Raw genomic sequence first — 27,450 nt, 5'->3', positions numbered from 1 at the left:
CTGACGACACAAGCATGTATCTTGCATTAGAAGATGTAGACAGACGAACCAATATATTAAATCAAGATCTTGATAAAATTAGTGCATGGGCCAATAAATGGAAAGTTAAATTAACGAGACTAAGACTGAATTGTTAAATATTCAACGTGATTTAATCCCCCCTCAACCCCTGTTTTTCAACAATGTCTTTTTAGAAAAAGTAGATCAACACAAACACCTTGGAGTGATTTTACAGAGCACCTGCAAGTGGGATGCCCACATCCAAAGCATAGTTAAAAAAGCGAATTTACTGATTAATTGTTTACGATTTTATAAATATAGATTAAGTCGAAAAAGTTTGGAAATAATGTACAAGTCTTTTATTTTACCCCATTTCGACTATGCAGATGTTGTTTGGGATAATTGCACTAAGATAATGGCAGATGCATTAGAAACATTACACTTAGAAGCCCTACGAATTATAATAGGTGGAGTTAAGGGCACTAGCCATGCAAAGCTGTATGAGGAAAGTGGGCTATGTAGCCTTGAAGAACGAAGGAAAAGACATAAATTAATTGTTTTTCATAAGATGATGCATAACAAATGCCCCCAGTACTTAGTAAATGTATTGCCCCCTCTTGTAGTTGACATTAATCCGTATCATAGACGAAGACCATTAGAAAGATATGTGCCTCCTCATAGAACCGAATTATTTCGCAACTCTTTTATCCCCAAAACGACTGTACTATGGAACACCTTACCAGATAACGTTAAAATGACCACCTCCTTGAGTGAGTTCAAAAATTATTTGTCAAGTGCTGATTTTAAAGTACCATGCCATTATTATTTTGGAGAAAGATTTGAACAAGTACATCATTGCAGATTGCGTATTGGTATGAGTGATTTGAATTTTGATTTATGTAAGCGGCACCTTAACCTTTACCTTTGACCATGGGTCCTCCAGGACCCAGAGACACAATAAACCAAAGATTTCTCCTAAACTACTGAACAGAAATCAATGAAACTTTATGTAATTGTTGATCACCTGGTTGTGCACATGCACACATGAGGACGCTAATCTAGGTGAAGTGGTAATTAGGTAATTAAGGTGTTAATTTGATTATAACACTCACGACGATACGGGTCGTGGAGGACCCATATATATTAAAGAGTGCCCTACGTGACTATTCCTTAACCGACAGCGCGGGTCGCACAGGGCCCATGATGTTCAAAGAGGTAGACAGCTGATTATTCTTCTCCCGATGATGCGGGTCATCCACGACCCATACTGTACAAAGTAGCTCTAGGCAGAGTGTTGTTTATACTTTTCCTGACAATACAGGCCTATACAAGAACTGTTGGCAAAAAACATACGCCTGCTTGTTCTGGATAAACACATTTTGTTTGAAAGTCTGAGAACCAATCGCTTTCGTTTTGGTATTGACATTCTGAGAACCAGTTGCCTTTGGTTTGGTTTTGAAATTCTGAGAATCAGTCGCTTTTGTTTCGGTCTTGAAACTCTGAGAATCAGTCGCTTTTGAAATTACGAGAACTGGACGCCTCCTTGAGCCACTTAGACAATCGCATCACTGCCACTCTTCGGCTGCATGATTATATTTGTCATTCTTCACTTCCAAAGAGCGGCAACATCTTGTAACTGCAAGGATGGAGAGCAGAAAAGGTGAGTCGTTGTTGTAATGCAATGTAATGGTGTGTGTGTGTGTGTGTGTGTATGTATGTGTGTGCGTGTGTGCGTGCGTGCGTGTGTGCGTGCGTGTGTGTGTGTGTGTGTGTGTGCGTGCGTGTGTGTGTGTAACTTGTTCTATCCGGTTGGCCATTGAATGTACATACTGTTTTACATATTTATTCTGTGTTCTCACTAATTGCTGTCTGTAATGATTTTAAGTCTTGTCTTATTACTTTAAAAAAAAGTTTTCTGTAATGTGCAATGAGCTTGTTTTTCTATGAGGAAAGGCGCATTATAAATAAAATTCATTATTATTCATTATTATCATTATTATTACTGTTTCTTTTAACTTTGGTCTTGTATTTTCATCCATTTATTTTTATACACAGTGGTATGTAATGGTGTCGTGATATTTTTGGTCAATGTTGTTTATCGTTTCATGGTGAAAGTAATAGAAAATCGATATCTTCTTCTTATTCTTGTTTGCTCGATCAAACTTGGAGGCCAGTCCTTGAGACAATCTGTTCATGAAATTAATGGCCTGTGTCTTTGGTTGCAGATGCGCAGAAGAGACCAAACATATTTGAGGCCTTGGCAGTAGCAGAAGGCGGCGCTTTTGAGGATGAGGGCCAGTGTAAGTTATAGAACCGCCCATCCCCCCATATGCATGATATTACAAACCACTAACACCCCCCTCCTCTCTCTCTCTCTCTCTCTCTCGTTTATGTTGTGTATATCGGCCGGTGTGCTTATCACTATGCACGATCATCTGGTTTATTTGCACTGGTTTTATTTTATAATTTTTGCATTGTTTTCTGTGTGCATGTACATGCAATGTGTTTACGAGTGAGAGGTCTGTGTTTTTGTGTCTTTGTTTGTATGTGTGATAGAGAGAGAGAGAGAGAGAGAGAGAGAGAGAGAGAGAGAGAGAGAGAGAGAGAGAGAGAGAGAGAGAGAGAGAGAGAGAGAGAGAGAGAGAGAGAGAGTCCGGAATTTCTGAATAGTTTCTTGAGCAGTTGTTTTCTTTTCATCTGTTGCATTATCAGTTTGGCTATGTTTGTTTCAGCGCAAGATGTGGATGCAGATGCAGGCTCGGACACAGAAGAAGGCCTTGTCAGTGTAGATGACGAGACGAGTGAAGAGGAGCCGCCGCCTGCACCAGCAGATAGTGGCACACCCAGTGAGGAGTCTGATTCTTCGGGGGAAGGGGCCAGACTGCCACAACATTCACGGGTGAAACTGCCAAGAATGGGACAAAATGGAGCAGGAATCCAAACCCCAACAAGGCAAAGACCCTTGCCAGAAATGTTTTCAGGGTTTCTGGCAATCAGGCTGTTGGTTGTCAGCATGCTAACAGTCCACGTGATGCTTACAGGCTGTTTGTAAATGACAAAAGGATAAGTGACATTGTCCAGTTTACAAACATTGAAGGTTCCCGGATCTTGAAGGAGAAGTGGGAGCCAATGGACACAGTTGAATGTGAAGGTCTCATTGGTATGCTTCTTTTTCTGGGTACCAGAAAACCAGGCTTTGTGAACAGTCAACACTGACACATTGTTGGACTCTGTGAATGGTTTCACTATGATCAGAGCATGCATGAGCAGGAGACGCTTCCAGCTGCTCATGAAACATTTGCGTTTTGACGACAAATCAACTAGAACTGCCAGAAGGCAGAGAGACATATTTGCACCGTTCCGTGACATGTGGGACGAGTTCATGAAGAACTTGTCCCAACATTATGTCCCAGGCTGCTATGTGACTGTGGACGAGCAGCTGGTGCTCTTTAGGGGACGCTGCAGCTTTCTGCAGTACCTGCCATCCAAGCCGGATAAATATGGCATAAAAGTCTTCTGGGTGGCAGATTCTCAGTCCAACTTTCCATTGAAGGGTATCCCTTATTTTGGGCGAGCAGCTGGTCAGCCAAGGACTATCAATCTGGGGCGAAAGTGATAGAGAGATAGAGTGAGAGAGAGAGAGAGAGAGAGAGAGAGAGAGAGAGAGAGAGAGAGAGAGGCAGAGAAAGTGATACAGAGATAGAGTAAGAGAGAGAGGTATGAAATCAGAGAAAAGGAAACACAGAAATAAAGAAAGAAAATGAAGAGAGAGAGAGAGAGAGAGAGAGAGAGAGAGAGAGAGAGAGAGAGAGATAGAGAGAGCGATAGACAGAGACAGATAAACAGATTGACAAGCACACAGACAAACTGCTAGACAGACAGACAGACATACAGACAGACATAATACACAAAGAGAGAGGCAGATAAAGTGAGAGAGAGATAGAGTGAGAGAGAGAGAGAGAGACAGACAGACAGAGAAAGTGACAGAGAGATAGAGTGAGAGAAAGAGAGAGAGAGAGGGGGAGAGAGAGGGGGAGAGAGAGAGGGAGAGAGAGAGAGGGAGAGGCAGAGAAAGTGATACAGATATAAAGTAAGAGAGAGAGGTATGAAATCAGAGAAAAGGAAACACAGAAATAAAGAAAGAAAATTAGTGTATCTTTATCTTCCATGCCTCAGCAACTCGGGAGCACTTTTCCCGCAAAAAAAGCATGATCACATGCATGATGTATGACTCTCTTGGAGAATATGGGTCGTGGAGGACCCGCACCATCGGTTGAGGAATAAACACTTTGAGGCCTCTATAAAAAGTATGGGCCATGGACGACCCGCATCGTCGGTTATGCAAGGGTGTATGTGTGTTCTGGCGAAGGTTAAGGATTGCTCTCAATGCGAGTGTGGTTATCCCAGCGAGACTGCTGAACATTACTTATTGGATTGTCCCTTGTATAGAGATATAAGATTATTGTCCATTGATAATTTGACAAATGATTATAAGTATATCGAAATATTATTGAAAGGCATCCCGCAATATTCACGAAATGTCAACCAGACCATATTCATAACTGTACAGGACTATATGAGACAGACGGGCAGGTTCCGTAAATGAGCCTCTATACTTCACTCATTACATTTATTAGACACTGTCATGCGACATGCTGCCTGACACATTTTTCCCCATAACCTAGCTCTCATGTTCTTTTGTTGTTTTCCGACTTATCAATTATGTCTCGATTTATGCGCAATGTAGTGACTTTTCCTCTGATCACAATACGCATTAACTTTGTGCGAGTGTCTTATGTGCACTTATTACAATTGAAAAAATCCCCTCAAATATTGGCGCTCCAAGTCTTCTTCTTCTTCTTCTGCCCTTTCCCCACCTCCTGTATCACCAACCCCTTCCCATTTTCTGCTTGTTTGTGTATCTGTTTTGTCTTTTGTTTTGTTTTTCGTTTCCTGAAATGAGCTAATGTACTTATTCCGCCATCATGCTAACCTTTGTTTTGTAATTACTATGATTGCTTAAAATAAGCATTATATGCTTGAGTATGTAATCATCCATGCATTGTTCTTGTCATGATTAAAATTGAATAAAGTTTTGTTTAAACCAAATAGGTTATAGTTGTAAAAGATGTATTTTAAGAATTAGATGATAAAACATATAGTTTTTGTATTTGTTTTAGATTTTGGTTTGAAGATAAACATTTTTGCATTTTAGAAGTAAACCGAAGATCTCTTTTCATTTAGTAATTTTAGTAAATAAAATTTGGAACACCAAACATACTTTTCTGTTGCATTGTGTGGATCGTGAAAATAGTTAAACGTAAAAGGTTACCTCACCCATACCCTCGGACACATTTGCTGACATATTTACTACAGCAGATTTACCTGGGACAGGCTGATCTTTCTTAACCCAGTGTGGGATTTTCAGTGGGGCGACCACCCCCAACCCAGCGCGTCCCCGGGTGGCGGATAGGGGAACGGTCTTCAGATATGGAGATCAGCCGCTTGCGGCCGCGGACCAAACTGGCTCCGGGTGGGATCCCGGAAAATCCTCCCCCCTGTGCTCTCAGGGTAGGACGTACGGGCCATGAGCTAAGGGTGAGGTAACCCCGACAGAAAACCCCGAATGCTGAAGACGGAGGACCCGGGCCGCACGGCGCATTCTAACAAACCACGGGTACACGCACTTACGCAAATGATGACACAATCAACCAGCACAGATGGAAATGGCGCTCGCCCATTGAGGACCCCCCAGGGTGGAGCAGCGTCGGGTCCCATGCCTCAAAGGGACCCAGCCCCAACTACTGGAGGTCCCTCCCGTCCGTCTTGTCACGCCAGGGGACGCGGGAGGAAAGTGACTGGCACCACCACAACCAGGAAGAAACCCAGTCAGCAGCGACCTTTTCAGGTCATGCACTGGAACGCAGAAAGTATCCTGAACAAGAAGACAGAGTTGGAGCATATCCTGCATGAGAAAAACATCAACATCTGCTGTATTCAGGAGACGCACCTGACACCCCAAAAGTCCTTCAAAGTGAGAGGCTACCAATGCCTTAGGTCCGACAGAACAGACCGAAGCAAAGGAGGAATCCTGACCCTCATCAGGAACAACATCAATGCCTGTTTGATAGAAACGCACATGGAGGACTCCGAATATCAGGTGATTCGAATCCAGACGAAGACATCAGAATTCCATCTTGTCAACTTCTACTGCCCCAATGATAGACACCTCGCCCTTGACACGATCCCCGCAAAGGCCTCCAACTTCATCGTGGTGGGTGACTTCAACAGTCATTCACAGAGTTGGGGATATGACCACCTGGATCGGAGAGGAGAAGAGGTGGAGAACTGGCAGGACGACAAAGGTCTCATCCTTTTGAACAGTCCCTTTGACTGCCCTACATTCTATTCCAGAAGATGGCACACTACATCAACTCCTGACCTAGCCTTCTGCACGGAAGACATGCACCAGCTAACCAGCAGAGAGGTCGGAGAACAGCTAGGTGGAAGTGACCATCGGCCAGTCTTTTTGACCCTGGGCATGGAGTCCTGCACTGAAGCTTCCTTCCCACGGTGGAACTACAAAAGAGCGAACTGGTTCCTCTTTAGACACCGCACCAGCGAACTCACCAAAGACATCAGAGTCGAGGGTCGAGACATCAACATGGTGGCGAAGGACTTCAACATGAGCATCCTCAGAGCAGCGCGTGAGTCCATTCCCAGGGGTGCCAGGAGAGACTATAAGCCCTACTGGAGCAATGAATTGCAGGAACTGGATGATGATCTGGCAGACGCCAGAAGGGAAGCAGAAGTCAACCCGTCACAAAACAACAACATCCGCCTCCAGGAAGCCAAAGCCAAATTTCTCAAAAAGAAGCTACAGGCAAGACGGAGAAGCTGGCAAGAGAAGACAAGCTCTCTGAACCTTGAGAAGGATGGCAGAAAGCTCTGGAGGCTCACCAAGCAGTTGAATGATGAGAACACCAGCTGAGGAAAGATCACATTAGAAGAGAACGGGAAGGTGCTAACTGGAAAGCATGCTGCCAACCAATTTGCTGAAAGCTATGCAGCTGAGAGCAACCTCCATGTTAGCCCCGAGAAACAGAGAGAAGCAAGAAGAGAGAAAAGAGAGAGACCTGCCAGACAGTCGACAGTGGACGCCATGAGTCAACCACTCACACTCCACGAGCTGCACTCAGCTCTGAAAAAGTCAAAGGCGAAGAAGTCCCCTGGCCCAGACGGCATCACCAACGAGATGCTAACCCACCTTGGTAGTGCAGCAGAGAACAAGCTACTCGAGGTCTTCAACAGCAGCTGGCAAGAAGGATCGCTACCACAACTCTGGCGAGAAGCGATCATGATCCCCATCTTAAAAAAAGGGAAGGATCCAAAGAAGGCCACCAGCTATCGCCCAATCAGCCTCACCAGCTGTGTTGTGAAGACCCTGGAGAGAATTGTGAACGAGCGCCTCAGGCGGTACCTGGAATCCAGGAACCTCCTCGCCCCTGAACAAGCTGGATTCCGACAGTTCCGCAGCACTGAAGATCAGGTCACCTACCTGGCGCAAGAAGTTGAAGATGCCTTTCAGGAACAGAAGCTGGTCTTCGTCACCTGGATAGATCTTCAGAAGGCCTTTGACAAGGTCTGGAAAGATGGACTCCTTGTAAAACTGCTGAGGAAAGGCGTGTCCAGCAACATGTACCAGTGGATTCGCTCTTACCTCTATAACCGCAGGGCAAGAGTTAACGTCGACCAGACCAAAAGCAAGAAGTTCCTCCTTCGTCATGGCGTCCCTCAGGGCGGAGTCCTCTCCCCAACACTCTTCCTTCTCTTCATCGACGATCTGGTGTCTGAGATGCCCAAGGGGATCAAAGCTGCTCTCTACGCAGACGACCTTGTGATCTGGTGCAAGGAGGAGCACGCAAGTACTGCCACCTACAGAATGCAGCAAGCGGCAGATAGGCTGAACGCATGGGCAGAAGATTGGTGCGTCTCCATCAACAAGGAGAAATCCTCCACCACCCTATTCACACTGTCGCCAAAGCAGAAAGCCGGAACCATTAGGCTTGGTGGAACTCCTCTGAGAGAGGATGAAGAAGCAACGTACCTTGGTGTCACCTTTGATAGACGGCAGACCTGGAAACCACACATTGCACAGGCAGAGACGAAGGCCCGGCGCAAGCTAGCCATTCTCAGGAAGCTGGCAGGTACCACCTGGGGAGCGAACGAGAAGATACTGAAGACAGTATACCAGGGAACAATCAGACCCCACCTCGAGTACGGCTCCACAGCGTGGTCAACCTCAGCCAAGACAAACCTGCAGACCCTTGACCGTGTGCAAAACCAGGCCCTCCGACTCATCACCGGTGCAATGAAATCCACACCCATCAAGGAAATGGAGAAGCTTACCACCATCCAACCCCTCTGTCAGAGAAGAGAAGCCAAGACTATGGTACAGGCCGAGAAGCTCAAGTGCCTACCCGACCACCCCATGAAGCACAGACTGAGCAACCTCACCAAGAACCGGCTTAAACGGAGCAGTTTTGTACACGAGAGCAAGAGACTTTCTCGACAGTACAGGGAAGTCCTTCCACAGAACACTCTACCTCTGACTCAAGAAGAAGAGGAAACCCCCAAGGCAACAGAGAAACCAGACATCCAGATCTGCACCAGTGTTCCACATGTTACCTCAGGAGAAGATCAGAATGACACAGCTCGACAGGCACTCACCTTAGCCCTGATCGACGAACAGTACCCAAAAGAGGCGTGGATCCATGTATACACCGATGGATCAGCAACTAACGCCGTGCTCAATGGAGGTGCAGGCATTCTCATCCAGTTCCCTGGGGGACATACAGCTACATCCAGCGTTGCCACTGGCAAACACTGCACAAACTATAAAGCAGAAGCAGAAGCTCTCATGCAGGCCGCCTCCTTCGTTCAGGACTCCGCAGACCCTTGCTACCAAGTTGTCTTCCTCTCGGACGCCCTTTCAGTCCTTCAGGCCCTAGAGAACGACAAACTCCCACAGCTGGCCAAAGCATTACAGATGGTCAGACAAACCAGAAGAGTTGTCCTCCAGTGGATACCAGCACACTGTGGGATACCAGGAAATGAAAGGGCAGATGAGCTGGCAAAAGAAGGAGCCGTGGAAGACCAACCTGAAAACAGTGTCAGCTTTAGTGAGCAGAAGACAATCATCAAGGCATTGATGAGGCCAAGGACAAACAGAGATGACTACCACACAATGTCCAGAGAGCAGCAAGTCAACCTCATCAGACTGCGTACTGGCCACAACAGGCTCAATGCTCACATGAACCGAAAGTTCAAGCTGGCGCCATCACCAACCTGTGCCTGCGGTCAAGAGGACCAAACAGCGGAACACATCTTACAGCGATGTCCCTTACTAGATGAGGAACGAAAAGAAGTGTGGCCGTCACCAACTCCCTTGCAGACCAAACTATACGGCAGTCGACAGGAGTTGGAGAAAACGACAACATTTATCACCAGTGCTGGACTGATTGTGTAACCTCTGCGAACGCCAAGAAGAAGAAGAAGACAGTGTAGACTATGTGCGTGCGTACATGCGTGTGTGTGTTTGTGTGTGTAAGAGAGAGAGAGAGAGAGAGAGAGAGAGAGAGAGAGAGAGAGAGAGAGAGAGAGAGAGAGAGAGAGAGAGAGAGAGAGAGAGAGAGAGAGAGAGAGAGAGAGAGACAGAGAGAGAGAGAGAGAGAGAGAGAGAGAGACAGAGAGAGAGAGAGAGAGAGAGAGAGAGAGAGAGAGAGAGAGAGAGAGAGAGAGTACACCACTACCCAAGACGTACCAGATCAATGGCGCGATTCGTACAGCCCTGAGCAGCACAGTTGGTACAGCGGGTACAGTTCGCACGGCAGTCACACACCCCTTGCCTGATGCACCGTGATTCCCTGCTGCACTGGCAGCACGCCTGCAACGTACAATGCGAGTGTCCCCTGTTGTGGTGAGAATGTACGTGATGTATGTCTACACTGTTCAGTGTCCCCTGTTGTCGTGAGAATGTACGTGCTGTATGTCTACACTGTTCAGTGTCCCCTGTTGTCGTGAGAATGTACGTGCTGTATGTCTACACTGTTCAGTGTCCCCTGTTGTCGTGAGAATGTACGTGCTGTATGTCTACACTGTTTAGTGTCCTCTGTTGTCGTGAGAATGTACGTGATGTATGTCTACACTGTTCAGTGTCCCCTGTTGTCGTGAGAATGTACGTGATGTATGTCTACACTGTTCAGTGTCCCCTGTTGTCGTGAGAATGTACGTGATGTATGTCTACACTGTTCAGTAACAGCTATTGTGTTTTCAGCGTAGCAATAGGGCCCGATATTTAGACGAGACAAGTATAATGCCGACGAGTCGAAGACGAGTGCAACGCTGAAAACACAATAGCGATTATATAGCTGTTCTAACCTTGATTTGTTGTTCCAAACTTACAAACTGACAGTTTTTGTGTCGATGCGTTGATCTTAGGTTTTTTAATAGCAGACGCGTTTCTTATGCGCATTAGATTTGCGCAGGCGCCACACTGACTTTGGGAAAAAACTCGATTTGACAACACAGCTGTTAAACAGCTTTTTATCAGTTCATTCGAATACAACAACAAGTCGCGTAAGGCGAAAATACAATATTTAGTCAAGTAGCTGTCGAACTCACAGAATGAAACTGAACGCAACGCAACGCAGCAAGACCGTATACTCGTAGCATCGTCACTCCACCGCCCGTGGCAAAGGCAGTGCCCGTGGAATTGACAAGAAGAGCGGGGTATTCGTTGCGCTGAGAAGGATAGCACGCTTTTCTGTACCTCTCTTCGTTTTAACTTTCTGAGCGTGTTTTTAATCCAAACATATCATATCTATATATTTTTGGAATCAGGAACCGACAAGGAATAAGATGAAAGTGTTTCTAAATTGATTTCGAAAAAAAAAAATTGATAATAATTTTTATATATTTAATTTTCACAGCTTGTTTTTAATCCGAATATAACATATTTATATGTTTTTAGAATCAGCAAATGATGGAGAATACGATAAACGTAAATTTGGATCGTTTTATAAATTTTTATTTTTTTTTTACAATTTTCAGATTTTTAATGACCAAAGTCATTAATTAATTTTTAAGCCACCACGCTGAAATGCAATACCGAACCCCGGGCTTTGTCGAAAATTACTTGACCAAAGTTTCAACCAATTTGGTTGAAAAATGAGGGCGTGACAGTGCCGCCTCAACTTTCACGAAAAGCCGGATATGACGTCATCAAAGACATTTATCAAAAAAATGAAAAAAGCGTTCGGGGATATCATTCCCAGGAACTCTCATGTCAAATTTCATAAAGATCGGTCCAGTAGTTTAGTCTGAATCGCTCTACACACACACACACACGCACGCACACACACACACACGCACATACACCACGACCCTCGTTTCGATTCCCCCTCAATGTTAAAATATTTATTTTTAATGACCAAAGTCATTAATTAATTTTAAAGCCACCAAGCTGAAATGCAATACCGAACCCCGGGCTTCGTCGAAGAGTACTTGACCAAAATTTCAACAGATTTGGTTGAAAAATGAGGGCGTGACAGTGCCGCCTCAACTTTCACGAAAAGCCGGATATGACGTCATCAAAGACATTTATCAAAAAAATGAAAAAAATGTATGGGGATTTCATACCCAGGAACTCTCATGTCAAATTTCATAAAGATCGGTCCAGTAGTTTAGTCTGAATCGCTCTACACACACACACACACACACACACACACACACACGCACGCACACACGCACACACGCACGCACATACACCACGACCCTCGTTTCGATTCCCCCTCGATGTTAAAATATTTAGTCAAAACTTGACTAAATATAAAAAGAAGTTGTCGTGAGAATGTACGTGCTGTATGTCACTACACTGTCCAGTGTCCTATGTTGTCGTGAGAATGTACGTGATGTATGTCTACACTGTTCAGTGTCCTCTGTTGTAGTGAGAATGTACGTGCTGTATGTCTATGCAGTGTTCAGTGTCCCCTGTTGTCGTGAGAATGTACGTGCTGTATGTCTACACTGTTCAGTGTCCTCTGTTGTCGTGAGAATGTACGTGCTGTATGTCTACACTGTTCAGTGTCCCCTGTTGTCGTGAGAATGTACGTGTTGTATGTCTACACTGTTCAGTGTCCCCTGTTGTCGTGAGAATGTACGTGCTGTATGTCTACACTGTTTAGTGCCCTCTGTTGTTGTGAGAATATAGTACGTGCTGTATGTCTACACTGTTCAGTGTCCCCTGTTGTCGTGAGAATGTACGTGCTGTATGTCTACACTGTTCAGTGTCCTCTGTTGTCGTGAGAATGTACGTTTTGTATGTCTACACTGTTCAGTGTCCCCTGTTGTCGTGAGAATGTACGTGCTGTATGTCTACACTGTTCAGTGTCCCCTGTTGTCGTGAGCATGTACGTGCTGTATGTCTCCACTGTTCAGTGTCCCCTGTTGTCGTGAGAATGTACGTGCTGTATGTCTACACTGTTCAGTGTCCTCTGTTGTCGTGAGAATGTACGTGCTGTATGTCTACACTGTTCAGTGTCCCCTGTTGTCGTGAGAATGTACGTGCTGTATGTCTACACTGTTCAGTGTCCCCTGTTGTCGTGAGAATGTACGTGCTGTATGTCTACACTGTTCAGTGTCCTCTGTTGTGGTGAGAATGTACGTGCTCTATGTCTACACTGTTCAGTGTCCTCTGTTGTCGTTAGAATGTACGTGTTGTATGTCTACACTGTTTAGTGTCCTCTGTTGTCGTGAGAATGTACGTGATGTATGTCTACACTGTTCAGTGTCCTCTGTTGTCGTGAAAATGTACGTGCTGTATGTCTACACTGTTCAGTGTCCCCTGTTGTCGTGAGAATGTACGTGCTGTATGTCTACACTGTTCAGTGACCTCTGTTGTCGTGAGAATGTACGTGCTGTATGTCTACACTGTTCAGTGTCCCCTGTTGTCGTGAGAATGTACGTGCTGTATGTCTACACTGTTCAGTGTCCCCTGTTGTCGTGAGAATGTACGTGCTGTATGTCTACACTGTTCAGTGTCCTCTGGTGTCGTGAGAATGTACGTGCTGTATGTCTACACTGTTCAGTGTCCCCTGTTGTCGTGAGAATGTACGTGCTCAATATCTACACTGTTCAGTGTCCTCTGTTGTAGTGAGAATGTACGTGCTGTATGTCTACATTGTTCAGTGTCCCCTGTTGTCGTGAGAATGTACGTGCTGTATGTCTACACTGTTCAGTGTCCCCTGTTGTCGTGAGAATGTACGTGCTCTATGTCTACACTGTTCAGTGTCCTCTGTTGTCGTGAGAATGTACGTGCTGTATGTCTACACTGTTTAGTGTCCTCTGTTGTCGTGAGAATGTACGTGCTGTATGTCTACACTGTTCAGTGTCCCCTGTTGTCGTGAGAATGTACGTGCTGTATGTCTACACTGTTCAGTGTCCCCTGTTGTCGTGAGAATGTACGTGCTGTATGTCTACACTGTTCAGTGTCCTCTGTTGTCGTGAGAATGTACGTGCTGTATGTCTACACTGTTCAGTGTCCCCTGTTGTCGTGAGAATGTACGTGCTGTATGTCTACACTGTTCAGTGTCCCCTGTTGTCGTGAGAATGTACGTGCTGTATGTCTACACTGTTCAGTGTCCTCTGTTGTCGTGAGAATGTACGTGCTGTATGTCTACACTGTTCAGTGACCTCTGTTGTCGTGAGAATGTACGTGCTGTATGTCTACACTGTTCAGTGACCTCTGTTGTCGTGAGAATGTACGTGCTGTATGTCTACACTGTTTAGTGTCCCCTGTTGTCGTGAGAATGTACGTGCTGTATGTCTACACTGTTCAGTGTCCCCTGTTGTCGTGAGAATGTACGTGCTGTATGTCTACACTGTTCAGTGTCCCCTGTTGTCGTGAGAATGTACGTGCTGTATGTCTACACTGTTCAGTCCGGTCTATGTAAACTACAACACATACGTCCAAACTGCATTGCATTCAGTATCATTTGTATTTTCGTGTTGATCCTCGGGGAGCATAGTTATCGCATTTTGTTGCATTATTATCAACCGCGGCCTTACAGTTTTATCAACCACGCTTTTCGGCATTAGGCAATAACGATGAAACAAACGACAGTGTGGTCCCCTCGGACCAACACAAACGCTAGTCTGCCAACAAGCCACCAAACATCTTACTTGACAATGGACAACACAATGCTATTAACAATACAATGCTATGGGCAACAAAATGTTATGGACAATACAATACAATAGACTACACAATATTATGGACAATACAATGATAGTTATGCATGGACAATACAATGTTCCCGTCGCGATATAACCTTCGTGGTTCTTCTTCTTCTTCTTCGTCGTTCGCTACGTACCTTCGTGGTTGAAAACGACGTTAAACACCAAATAAAGAAAGAAAGAATACAATGTTTTGGACAATGATAGGTATGCATGGACAATACAATGTTCTGGACAATACAATGATAGGTATGCATGGACAATACAATGTTCTGGACAATACAATGATAGGTATGCATGGACAATACAATGTTCTGGACAATACAATGATAGGTATGCATGGACAATACAATGTTCTGGACAATACAATGATAGGTATGCATGGACAATACAATGATAGGTATGTATGGACAATACAATGATAGGTATGTATGGACAATACAATGATAGGTATGTATGGACAATACAATGATAGGTATGCATGGACAACACAATGCAATGGACAATACAATGATAGGTATGTATGGACAATACAATGATAGGTATGCATGGACATTACAATGTTTTGGACAATACAATGATAGGTATGCATGGACAACACAATGCAATGGACAATACAATGATAGGTATGCATGGACAACACAATGCAATGGACAATACAATGATAGGTATGCATGGACAACACAATGCAATGGACAATAACAAAAATAAATATCTAATTTGGACAGTACAATGCGGCCAGTAAAATATAATTTGGACAGTACAATATAATGTGGAAAATATAATATAATTTGGACAGTATAATATAATGTGGACAATACAATACAATTGATCGACAAAACAAAACAATGGTAAACACTATGGACAATACAAGACGGTGACAGCGGCCTACCTGGCGTGGTGTCTTCGGAATGGCCCCGCTACCTGACTGCTGGCTCGCCATTGTTCTCGTCTTGCCTCACCTAAAACAGTAACACCACGTTACAAAATTAATCTGACAAAAAACTAAGGATATCAATTAAAACAAATTGACGAAAATTCAGACAGAAAAAGTTTGAATGAAATGACGAGAAGGAATTGTTCAGTTGGAGAATAAAACGTGTCGCAATGCTTTGCGTTGGTTGTTGGTTGTTGGTTGTTGTTGTTGTTGTTGTTGTTGTTGTATACTCGTACATTAGAGCGTTCGGAACTTTTCAGTCGCAAAAATAGTACCGACACAGAACAGCTTCTCAACCCATTGCGCTATCGAGGATTCAGGCTGTTGCTGGCTCGTTATTTGTTTGGTTGCTGGGTGTTTATGGAAAGATAACTAGCTCTGCAAGTTTACAGAGGTAAAGGAGCAGAGGGGGGAATAATGCACAATAACACACAACATAAACAGATGTGATAATTGACAGGACGTGCTGAATATCACACGAGTTACCAACACGGAAGTAATATGGTGACAGTCAATGTGAAAGTGTACATACAACTGCTGGTGACAGCCTCGCGCTTTATTTGATCGTACACTCGGTCCGTATTATGTTATACACTGCACTCTGAGCTGTAACGATCCCGAGAGAAGAGCTATGATGAACACTTTACACACAGCCTGTAACAAGTCTCTACTGTGGTCATGACATGTTCGTACAGACACACACTGAGCTCTGAGCTGTAACGATCCCGAGAGAAGAGCTATGAACACTTTACACACAGCCTGTAACAAGTCTCTACTGTGGTCATGACATGTTCGTACAGAAACACACTGAGCTCTGAGCTGTAACGATCCCAAGAGAAGAGCTATGAACACTTTACACACAGCCTGTAACAAGTCTCTACTGTGGTCATGACATGTTCGTACAGAAACACACTGAGCTCTGATACTCCGGTCATATTTTGACAAATATTGCCTCAACATCAACATAATTCCTTTACAAGCTATTTAAAGTTTTTTGAGTGCTATATAGGTTTCACAGTCTTCAGAGTCGGGTATGTCCCTAACTTTGATATCAAATAAAATGTTTCGTTTTGTTGAGTCGTGAATTTTCACTGGTCTGTGTCGAATGTCTTCGGAATTTACATATGAAAAATAAACTTTGATCGAATTTAAGTCAAGTTTGTATTCCCCACCAGCGAAAAAGGTAGGTCGGTCGTGAGAAATGAGACAGACACGATTTCCCTTTTTAGCCACATTGCAATAGACAAAGGCACCAGTACAAAAACACACAAAGAAATCCAGTTAAAAGTACATTAGAAACCAAAGAACAGAGATAGATGAACACACTTAGTTAAAAAAAACAATGAATGTGTTTATGTTTAGTCGATACAATCGCATGTGAAGTAAACGGTCTTTTTTCTAAATGTGTCTGTCTCAAAAACGTTAATTACAAATCTGTTCAGTTGGAATGGCTGTTAAAAGGTTTGGACGTAACATGCTTTTAATAAGTAGCAATTTCCATCAAATCACGATATGAAAGGGTTTTGAAAGGCTAACTACGGCTTATTCTACTTGCGCTTGGTCATTTTGTCACTCGGGCAAGGTGTCTGTCTCATTTTTTCTCACGACCGCCCTGCAGACAAATCGTCCGCTATAACCGCCATACACAGCAAATTGTCATGATGCAACCAATTTTACACTTCCTATCCGTTGTCAGGCAGATAATCAACTGGCTGACTAAAGAATTTTTCGGCATGTGTTCATTTCAGAGCACGTTATTTACTGTCTAGTAACTCGGGCAAGGTGTCTGTCTCATTTTTTCTCACGACCGCCCTGCAGACAAAATCGTCTGCTATAACCGCCATACACAGCAAATTGTCATGATTCAACCAATTTTACACTTCCTATCCGTTGTCAGGCAGATGATCAACTGGCTGACTAAAGAATTTTTCGGCATGTGTTTATTTCAGAGCACGTTATTTACTGTCTGTCTCTGAAAACCTTGAATTCTCACGACCGCCCGGCACTTTGACGGTCATTTCTTACCAAATGTTAAGCAGATTCATTTGTAAAATAACAACATTCAGTGACTGTGTCTGATCAACGCCAGTGGTTTTTTTCAATCCTTGAATGCACTGCATTGTGAATGTTGTGGTCAAGTGAGAGTTTTATAGACATTGCCGTACGTTTTTCAACACTTTGATGACGTCAGACAGCAGATTGAAAACGTTCCAACTTGGAAAGAGAGCCAGTCACGATCATATAATCGTAGGGAATCAATAGTTGCTTTGTTTATTAACTTTCAAGTGCTTTTAAAAGTTTGATTTTTGTCATTGTTATTGTTGCATATGTGCGTGCGTACGTGCGTGCGCGCCTGTCAGTGTGGAAGAGTGTAGCCTGGTAAGTGTATCCAATTCCGACCGACTTCGGGGATACCTAAATCCGACCGATTTTCCAAGTCACTAATGATGAGGTTCACACGTCATCCCAACAGAAAGAATGCCATTCATACAAGGGCCATTCATGAACGGTTGATGACGCGACGTCACGAACCAATCGTTTCGTCACGAGAGTTAATTGCGTCATCTGCACCGCGGCGCGAAATGTGCCTTCGCCATACGTTTCTTGCAAAGGGGGAGATAATTTGATGAACAGAGTTGTGTTTCTTTTACATGGATGTTAATAAGTGTTTTTGGAAGAATAATGTTATGGTTCTGACTAAATCTCATTGTACTTTTTAATCGAAAAGGGGAAAATCTTATCGGTCGTGATTAGATACCCAGTTTTTGAGAGAGTATTTAAATCCGACAACAACGCAGATAATACAAAACGCTGCACAAAATCCCAGTAAAACCATTCATTGTTTACGTTTATGACTTGAAAAAAGCATATGAACAAGGAAACATATCAGATGATGTATTATCTAGCTGTGTGTGTGTGTGTGTGTGTGTGTGTGTGCGTGCGGCCGAGCGTTGCGCGCACGTGTTCGTTTGTGTGTGTGTGTGTGCGTGCGTGCGTGCGTGTGTGTGTGTGTGTGTGTGTGTAAGCGTGCGCGCGAGCGTTGTGCGCACGTGTTCGTTTGTGTTAGCTTGTGTGTGTGTGTGTGTGTGTGTGTGTGTGTGTGTGTGTGTGTGTGTGTGTGTGTGAGTGTTGATGCGTGAGTGTTGATGCGTGCGTACTTGCATGTGTGCGTGCGAGAGGGGTTGGTTTTTTTTATGTGTGCAGAGTAGTTGTTGTAGAAAATGCAAGACAGTAAGGTTCAGTCTGTAGTGGATATACTGGGACAGCGTCCATGTACTATGCCACAGTTCAGTCTGTAGTGGATATACTGGGACAGCGTCCATGTACTATGCCACAGTTCAGTCTGTAGTGGATATACTGGGACTGCGTCCAGGTACTATGTCACAGTTCAGTCAGTAGTGGATATACTAGGACTGCGTTAAGGTAACTCTGCCACAGTCTTTGATGACGTCATTTCCGTTTTTGTGATAGTTGAGGCGGACCTGTTAAGTAATTTTTGATTAAGTCGGGACTTTGATATTGCATTTGAGCCAGGTAGCTTGAAAATAAGTGAATTAGTTCGCTCATTAAAATTGTCATCAAAAACGAATATTTCATTACAGATTCAAACACTACTGCATTGTACTTCTTATCTTCTCCTGATTTAAAATATATATATACATATGTTATGTTTACTTTATTATCATTCTAGTGCCCTTTATGGCTATGTGACCAATCAGGACTGATTCTAGGTGACCTGTTAAATGTTATAACGTTCAAGGCGGGACCCTTTTTGTATAACGCATTAAAAATCACCACGACAAAATAAAAATTAATATAAAAAACATCAGGGTGAATTGTTCTACTGAATGTCACTTTTTGACATTTTTCTCATGCAATTTACTGTGTAAAATGTGCTAAAAAGCAAATTCTGTCGGTGGGAGGGAAATAGAATGGCAAGTAAGTTTAATACTGAGTAAAGGGAAGCAACTCTTTTTGGTGCTGTCAGTAGCAGACTACACCTATGTGCTTTTGGCAACATGGCAAACAAACCTGCCATCAATCAAGAAGATCTAAAAAACCTATACGCATCAAAATTCATGTCTCCCAACACCCCCACTGGCCTTTTGACAAGGTTCAGTTTGATGTCCGGTTTTATTTTTTTAGACGGGGCCTGGAAAACTTTGAAAAAATTACGAAAGACACCTTCGAAGTGAAGATGGATCAAGCAACAGGGAAACAATACGTAATCAAACGGTTTGATGAACTTACCAAGAATCACAGAGCTGGAGACGAAGAACTTGTGACTGGAGTCATGCCAGAGACTGGGGACAGCAGCTGTCCAGTCAGTGTACAGCTACAAGTACCTGTCTCTGCTAAATCCAAAGTGTGAGCATCTTTGGCAATTCCCTGTCAACACGTTCCATGGAGATGACGAAACATGGTATGACAACAGACCCATGGGCGTCCACACTATGAAGAAGTGAGCTGTGTCAATTGTCGCAGATCTAGATCTACACAAACCACAGCGTGCGAGCGACGGGTGCAACACTACTCGCAGACAAGAACTTCGACATTATCAGTGTCACCGGTCACAAAACTGTTAGATCTAACTCCCTGCAACCGTACCAAAAAACATCCACCGCCAAAAAACTAGAGATGGCAGCTGCTATGTCGTCCCAGCTCACAGAGAATAGGCAGTTGGCACTGCTCCCAAGTCATACTTCGCGGGGAGAACCAGCCGGAACTTCGACGGGAAGCAGAATCGAACGCGGTCGTCTCGTTGCATCGGCGACTGTCACAAGCCAGCAGACGATCCGACAGGACGTGGAACTCAGCAACGACGAGGTAGCAGCTCTTTTGGACCCGGAATACGAACTTGCCATGCCTCCAACGAGACCAAATCCTCCAATGTTCCATCACTGTGACCTCTCGCATGCAACGATCAACATTCAATTCCACTGACATTTAACCGCATTCAACTGCGCATGCGCAACACAAATGTGCAACATTTGAGATGGCTCTTCCGAGAACTGTACGTTCCAATTTCGGACATTCGGTTTGTTAGCATTTTCGAGTCTGTGTTCTGTTTTTTGGTCGTTGTTGAGTGTTTTTATGATACTATGCACAGAAAAGAAGGGAAACGTTGTGAATTAAACTTGTTGGGAAAGATTAGTTGTTGAAAGGTGAAAGTGTGCTGGATGTTTGTTTTGTTTGCTCTGTTTACCTTGTAACCAACCAAGCCAAAATGACGACACTTTACTTGCAGGGTCGCTTCGGGTATTATGTTTGTTACCACGCACGGATAATAAAACCGTTATTTCTAATATGCTGACTGTTAGCAAATGATAACAAGACATGTCTCGAAAACGCTATCAAAATTCGCCTAAAGGCTCATTTTGATATCTTTTTTCTCGACATGTCTTGTTATCATTTGCTAACAGTCAGCATATTAGAAATAACTCATATTAAAAACGCGTTCAGAATTAAAGAAAACAGGTTGAGTATGCTTCGCGGAGATGAGTGTGATCCGTGACGGTTTTCGGGTATGGTTAGCCGAGACTATCTGAATTTAGTCTCGCCGATCGGACTGTTTTTGTTTTTTTTATCCTTCAATTTGATGCCTATAGATTGACTACATGTTTTTATATCGCTTTACGCGACTTGTTTTAAATTTCGTCAAGTTATGAAATGTATTATAAAATTTGGTACATAACATTCTAAAAATTGCAAATAACAATAACACTTTTGATTACAGATTCAAAAGTTATTGCATTGTATCCTTTGGATTTCCTGGATCCCAATGTATAAACAGATATATATGTCATGCTTAGTGTGAAAATCTGCTCAAATGAAAAAAATCGCCCGTTTTGTTCATATGCTTCGCGGAGGCAACCCGTCTCGGTCTTCTGGTTTTGGCTAGCCAAATCTCACTAGCATTGTTAATGACTCGTCCCTGATTCCAATGTTGATCTTTTAGTTTCAAACCAACTTAATGTTTTATTATCACTTCACATGACTTGTTGTGTATATTTTTTTTCGCTGTCATGATGTCACCATTTAGAGGGTAGGGTTACATTTTCAGGTATTTATTCCCCAAGAATATGCAAAAAAAATTCCAAACTCGTTTTTTTCTATTGGTCAATGATTCTACTTTCTATTTACAGTGAGAAATGGAGTGCAATTAACATTGTTACTTTTGAAGGTATGCTCATGACGTGCATCACAGCGAAATAGCAGTTCAGAAGAACGGAATTCCCATAATTAGTCCTTATTTGCTGCTTTTTTCACTGAGCTCGGAAATGATATTTTGCTTGCATTGTTATTGCTTAATTTATTAAAGCCTCTGGACAATATTCTTTGAATAAATCGTTACCCAATTCTGTTTACGTCTATCCCTTTGTTTGATAGAGTACTGTAACAAGCTATCACATTATGTCGACAAGAATGCGTCTCCATACAAGTTTTTGTCTTGATTCCATCCAGGAGGATGTCAGGCTTTAATAAAAACACTATTTCAAAGATCTCTGTCAAGATTGATTTTGTTGAAAAAAAAGGAAGTCTGTGATTGAAGATTGTGAAACCTGCCTGTATACATACAAGAATCACATATGCAAAATATAGAAAAATATTGTGGGGGAAAATCGTATTTTTTTGCATGTTTAGTATTATGTGCGTACATGATTTTTCCAAAATGGCCAAGCACTACAGAAAACGAATTGTGGGCTGTTACTGAGGCCGTGGTGTCTCATAAAGCTTCACATTAAAGGCGTTTTTGATAGTGGAAAAGGCAAAGTAGGAAATAGTTAGCTGCAACTCTTGTAAAGTCAGATTGTTTCCGTGCAAAACCAAAAAGACTAGTCACATTTTATACGAAAATTATCCGATTCGCCCATGCTATGCCACCGTGTGCAAATATAAAATAATACAAGGCATTTTTTCTTACTTACATATGTTTCCCCAAAGCAGAGTGAGCAGCTTCAAGAAAATGAGTGTTTTGAAAACATCGTTTTAGGCAAAGTCGCTTCATACCCCCCTAAATATGAAAGAGGCGATCAAATACTAAACTGAGGGTATGACACCCGACAGTTTGTTTATTTCATATGACGACGATACATAAGATAACAAAATACTGTCACTTGTTGATTCGTCTTTACACTGTTATCGTTAGGGGTTTAAGTCATTCCTTTTTTTTGCAATTCAGTAGAAAACGTCACCACAGCTGATCGACGTCGTCCTCCTCGTCGTCACAGGGCTATGCAGACAAGACCGTTTCGACGTCAAAACAACGCTGGCTTTGTGGTATCTTCGTCCAACGTAGTCCACGTAGCTTGCGATCAGCTGGTTGTATGTCACCCACCTTCCCCGTGCCAAACGGTGCAAAAGAAAACCGCCGTTGATGACGTAGTGTACGTCGTGGACGTTTTCCTCTTCATGTTTGGCGAGAAACCAAATGTGGGCAGCCAGAATGTGCTTTCTTGCTTCTCGTGGCAGATCTAAGGGCTCAAACAAAGATGTTGGAATGTTAGAGAGCTCATGTTCAGCAGCAGCTCTGGAGTGGCCTCTAAGATCCTGACTAGTCGCTGGAACATTGTTGGGTCAACATTTATGGCCTCGCCTTGAGAGGACACCACAGACTCAAAGGCTAGGGTGACAGCCTGATCACTCTTCTTGAGTGTGAACGGTCGGCAAGCGAAGACCCTACTAACCATGTCTTGAATGACGATTTGTCCCAGTAGTTTTACTGTGTCCACATTTACAGATTCGTTTGCGACTTTTCCGCTGAAGAGAGTTTTCCGTCTCCGCTGAATGAATTCCTCCTCTGGAAAAACTCCAGAATTTTCTTAATGTCCGCGTGTTCCCTTTTCTGTCTTGACTTGCTTGAATCCTTATGCTGGTCACTTGTAATGAAAGGCACACCTGTCACACGCTGCATGCCAAGTATTCACACCAGTCTTTCACTTTCACCCATGCCTGTTCCCCTCGTCAAACCTCAATTTGTCTTTAAGCTGCGCATCAGAAGCTGTTCAATAACGAGGTCTGAGGACAGTCCTGCCCAGTATCGATCGCTGCGCCGGATGTTGTGGTGGCCTTTCATGAGCTGCTGATATACAGCAGGTTGTATTCTTTGTAGCTCAGACATGTGCTGAAGATACTGCCAAGCACATTTCAAGTAGTTGGTGTGTCCAGACGCAGCAAAGTGTGGCAACATTTCCAGGACACTCTGTACATGCAGACTTCTTCTTCTTCTTGGCGTTCGCAGAGGTTACACGATCAGTCCAGCACTGGTGATAAATGTTGTCGTTTTCTCCAACTCCTGTCGACTGCCGTATAGTTTGGTCTGCAAGGGAGTTGCCAGTTGGTGACGGCCACACTTCTTTTCGTTACTCATCTAGTAAGGGACATCGCTGTAAGATGTGTTCCGCTGTTTGGTCTTCTTGACCGCAGGCACAGGTTGGTAATGGCGCCAGCTTGAACTTTCGGTTCATGTGAGCATTGAGCCTGTTGTGGCCAGTACGCAGCCTGATGAGGTTGGCTTGCAGCTCTCTGGACATTGTGTGGTAGTCATCTCTGTTTGTCCTTGGCCTCATCAGTGCCTTGATGATTGTCTTCTGCTCACTAAAGCTGACACTGTTTTCAGGTTGGTCTTCCACGGCTCCTTCTTTCGCCAGCTCATCTGCCCTTTCATTTCCTGGTATCCCACAGTGTGCTGGTATCCACTGGAGGACAACTCTTCTGGTTTGTCTGACCATCTGTAATGCTTTGGCCAGCTGTGGGTGTTTGTCGTTCTCTAGGGCCTGAAGGACCGAAAGGGCGTCGTACATGCAGACGAAAGTTGCCTGTTCTCTCATCTTTGACGGACTGACAGAGAATGTCTACCATCATGTCAAGGTTCTGTAGCCACAGTTGACTGGTTCTGCATATTGACAACTTCTCTTTGTGTGCAAGTAGCTGATGTTTGAAGTCTGAAAGAATATTCACGAATTCCTCCTCAGACGGAACACTATGATTTAATGTACCGTAAACTACCTTGTATATACCCAGTATCGAGTAAACGCACACCCCCTGCTTTTGGTCAAATTTTGTGCACAGTGTACAGTACCTAGTAAACGCCCACCTCCCAGTTTCGATCAGTAGAGTAGACAAGGAAAAGGAAAAATATAAATGTCCTTCCTCGGAAATGTTTTGGGGAGTGGACAGAAAACGGGTTCTAGAGTTGTTACAGAATCGCTATACATTTTTGACTGGGAGGTAAAAGAAGAAACAAAAGCTTCATCTTGGGCGAAAAGTGATGTCTGAAGAGGTTGAATTACGTGTTCTTTGATTTCTTGAGTAAGAACGGGTAGAGGGCCGCGTCGTCAAAGATATTTTGAAGTTATGAACTTGTTAAACAGACACTAAAGCAATAAGATTATCTTCGTGGTTTGCTTGTAGAATTCCCTGTGTGAGTGTGCGTGTGTTTGTGTCTGTGTGTGTGTGTGTGAGAAAGAGAGAGAGGGAGAGAGAGAGAGAGAGAGAGAGAGAGAGAGAGAGAGAGAGAGAGAGAGAGAGAGAGAGAGAGAGAGAGAGAGAGAGAGAGAGAGAGAGAGAGAGTGAGGAAGAGGAACGTTTTGTGGAATAACACATCCTTTGTACACTTTTATTGCAAGTGACCAAAATATTGTTATCTTAGCAAAGGAACCACTCCTGCAAAGGGTATAGTACCTAATAAACGCCCACCCCCAATGTTTGGGCTAAATTGGTGCATAGGAGAGAGGGGAGGGGGGTGGGGGCGCATACAAGGTAGTTTACGGTAATTGCGAATGAGCTTTGCCGCAGCCTTTAATAATCGGGTCTCGGGATCTGCGGATTTAGGTTGTTTGTAAAATTGGCGAAGAATTTCGCTGCCTGTTTTTTTTTTAAGAAACATTCGGCGTTCCTTTCTTCTCTGACAAAAACAATTTTAACGCCATAGTAGTCTTCCAATTGATTCTTCGTGTATTTAGAACCATATTCCTGGTCTTTATCAAAACCGAGTCAGCTTTCAATGAGCTGCAAGAGATCAGGCACTGTGACCTGCTCAATGTCGGCTTTGTTCAAGTACTCAATCTAGACAAAACAGCACTTATATCAAGTGAAGGAGTATATTCAAGAAGTGTTTAAACCATCTCATACAACATTACTTTACTTATTTTGAAAACTAGTAACTGAGAAGAAATACAGTTTTGCCATAGGTCGGCTTCCATACAAATGTTGTTTTCGGAATAATGAAAAAAGCCTTAAATTACAGTTTAATGTCATCCATTTGTATAGCATTAAGATGAACAATCAATACCCATCTCAGAAGTATACACATTCAGTAACTCTGCTTCAGTTAGTTGTTTAAACAGACAGTTATTTTGCAAAAATGAACCAGCAGCAGACGACGGTTTCGCGCCAGCGCGCGTAGTGCGGCGGTACAGTAACCTTGACCTAGATGTGTCAGATCGCCTTGTGTCGGCTATGGTCGGCGAAGTTGGTCACAATTTTTCAAAATGCAAATTTTATTTTCTTTGATTTAATTTTAGTACTTGTTTCCCCCATTATATAACTCTATATTCCTGATATGTGTAAACAACATATAACAATCTATTAAATTATTACATTAAACATTGAAAAGGTATTATGTTGAGGTTAAAACTAAATATGACCGGAGTATGAGCTGTAACGATCCCAAGAGAAGAGCTATGAACACTTTACACACAGCCTGTAACAAGTCTCTACTGTGGTCATGACAACAGGCATGTACAGACACACACTGAGCTCTGACAGCAATGGCCGCACAAAGAGACAGACAGTTAAAGGGATAAAACCTTAGAAGAAAACAAGACCCTCAGATCGCCCCCAACAGGTTCCGCGTTACACACAATGTACGGGGCGGGAGGACAGCACTCCCTTCAGACAATCAAGATGTCTGATAACCTGTCGTAAAATAGGCACACACTGAGTTTTCTTTGTGGGCTACCTTCCACGGAGTGACTTTCCCTGTTTGTGTTTGTGGGCTACCTTCCACAGAGTGACTTCCCCTGTTTGTCTTTGTGGGCTACCTTCCACGGAGTGACTTTCCCTGTTTGTGTTTGTGGGCTACCTTCCACGGAGTGACTTTCCTTGTTTGTGTTTGTGGGCTACCTTCCACGGAGTGACTTCCCCTGTTTGTGTTTGTGGGCTACCTTCCACGGAGTGACTTCCCCTGTTTGTCTTTGTGGGCTACCTTCCACGGAGTGACTTCCCCTGTTTGTCTTTGTGGGCTACCTTCCACGGAGTGACTTTCCCTGTTTGTGTTTGTGGGCTACCTTCCACGGAGTGACTTCCCCTGTTTGTGTGTGTGGGCTACCTTCCACGGAGTGACTTCCCCTGTTTGTCTTTGTGGGCTACCTTCCACGGAGTGACTTACCCTGTTTGTGTTTGTGGGCTACCTTCCACGGAGTGACTTCCCCTGTTTGTGTTTGTGGGCTACCTTCCACGGAGTGACTTCCCCTGTTTGTGTTTGTGGGCTACCTTCCACGGAGTGACTTCCCCTGTTTGTCTTTGTGGGCTACCTTCCACGGAGTGACTTTCCCTGGTTGTGTTTGTGACTTGGCCATCTTGACGCCAGGCGGCGTTTTGGACACAATTATTGTGTGTTTCCAACTCCAAAGAAAAGTAGCGGTCTGAAGCACATTCACTCACTTTAATCTAAGCACATACGTGTGGTGCGTTTTCGAGCCGTGTGCGTCTAGATTCTTCAGATTCGTCAACTTTGCCTGCAATTCCTCCAACAAGTCAGATCAATCCTACCCCTTTAAACGAGGGTACATGATACGTGCACTCCAGTCCTCGTGACGTCTCGCACCAACACACGTCCGGGTCGCGGCGATTTCGCAAGTGTTTATCTGGTTATGGTGCTGCTGTAAATGAGGGGTTGGTGGTTGGGGGGGGGGGGGGGTGTTCTGAGGAATGTGTGAGACAGAAATGGTGGAGATGACTCGAACTCATCAGTGGTTCCGTACCTTGCGTTGTGTGTGTGTGAGTGCAGTTAGTAGCGGGCTTAACCAGCAACAAGGGCGTACCTTGCGTTGTGTGTGTGTGAGTGCAGTTAGTAGCGGGCTTAACCAGCAACAAGGGCGTTCTTGAAAGAGTGTGGAGGTGGAGGGGACATTTTTAGGGTGTCAATTTATAACACACACCTCCAACACACACACACACACACACACACACACACATACATACATCACACATGC

At 43.8% G+C, this 27,450-nt stretch overlaps 1 protein-coding gene across 8 annotated transcripts in view; it reads right to left on the bottom strand.

Annotated features, from left to right (window-relative positions):
- Positions 1-27,450, bottom strand: part of LOC138951157 (uncharacterized) — a 37,244-nt gene that overhangs the window by 8,962 nt on the left and 832 nt on the right. Inside the window, exons 1-3 of one of the 8 annotated variants that reach the window (XM_070322794.1) lie at positions 15,719-16,149; positions 15,188-15,257; positions 9,824-9,946 (exon numbers count right to left, since the gene is read on the bottom strand). In XM_070322794.1, coding sequence (XP_070178895.1) covers positions 9,824-9,946; positions 15,188-15,238 — 174 coding nt within the window. In that variant the 5' untranslated portion in view covers positions 15,239-15,257; positions 15,719-16,149. Of the gene's footprint in view, positions 1-9,823; positions 9,947-15,187; positions 15,258-15,718; positions 16,150-27,450 lie in introns of those variants that run through there. The other 7 variants (XM_070322792.1, XM_070322793.1, XM_070322791.1 and 4 more) reach the window with 7 other exon arrangements.

Source organism: Littorina saxatilis, linkage group LG16 (assembly GCF_037325665.1).
Source record: "Littorina saxatilis isolate snail1 linkage group LG16, US_GU_Lsax_2.0, whole genome shotgun sequence".
In the NCBI taxonomy this organism is placed as follows: Eukaryota; Metazoa; Mollusca; class Gastropoda; order Littorinimorpha; family Littorinidae; genus Littorina; species Littorina saxatilis.
The sequence above is the reverse complement of the archived record's forward strand: the minus strand, read 5'-3'. Positions and strand labels throughout refer to the sequence as shown.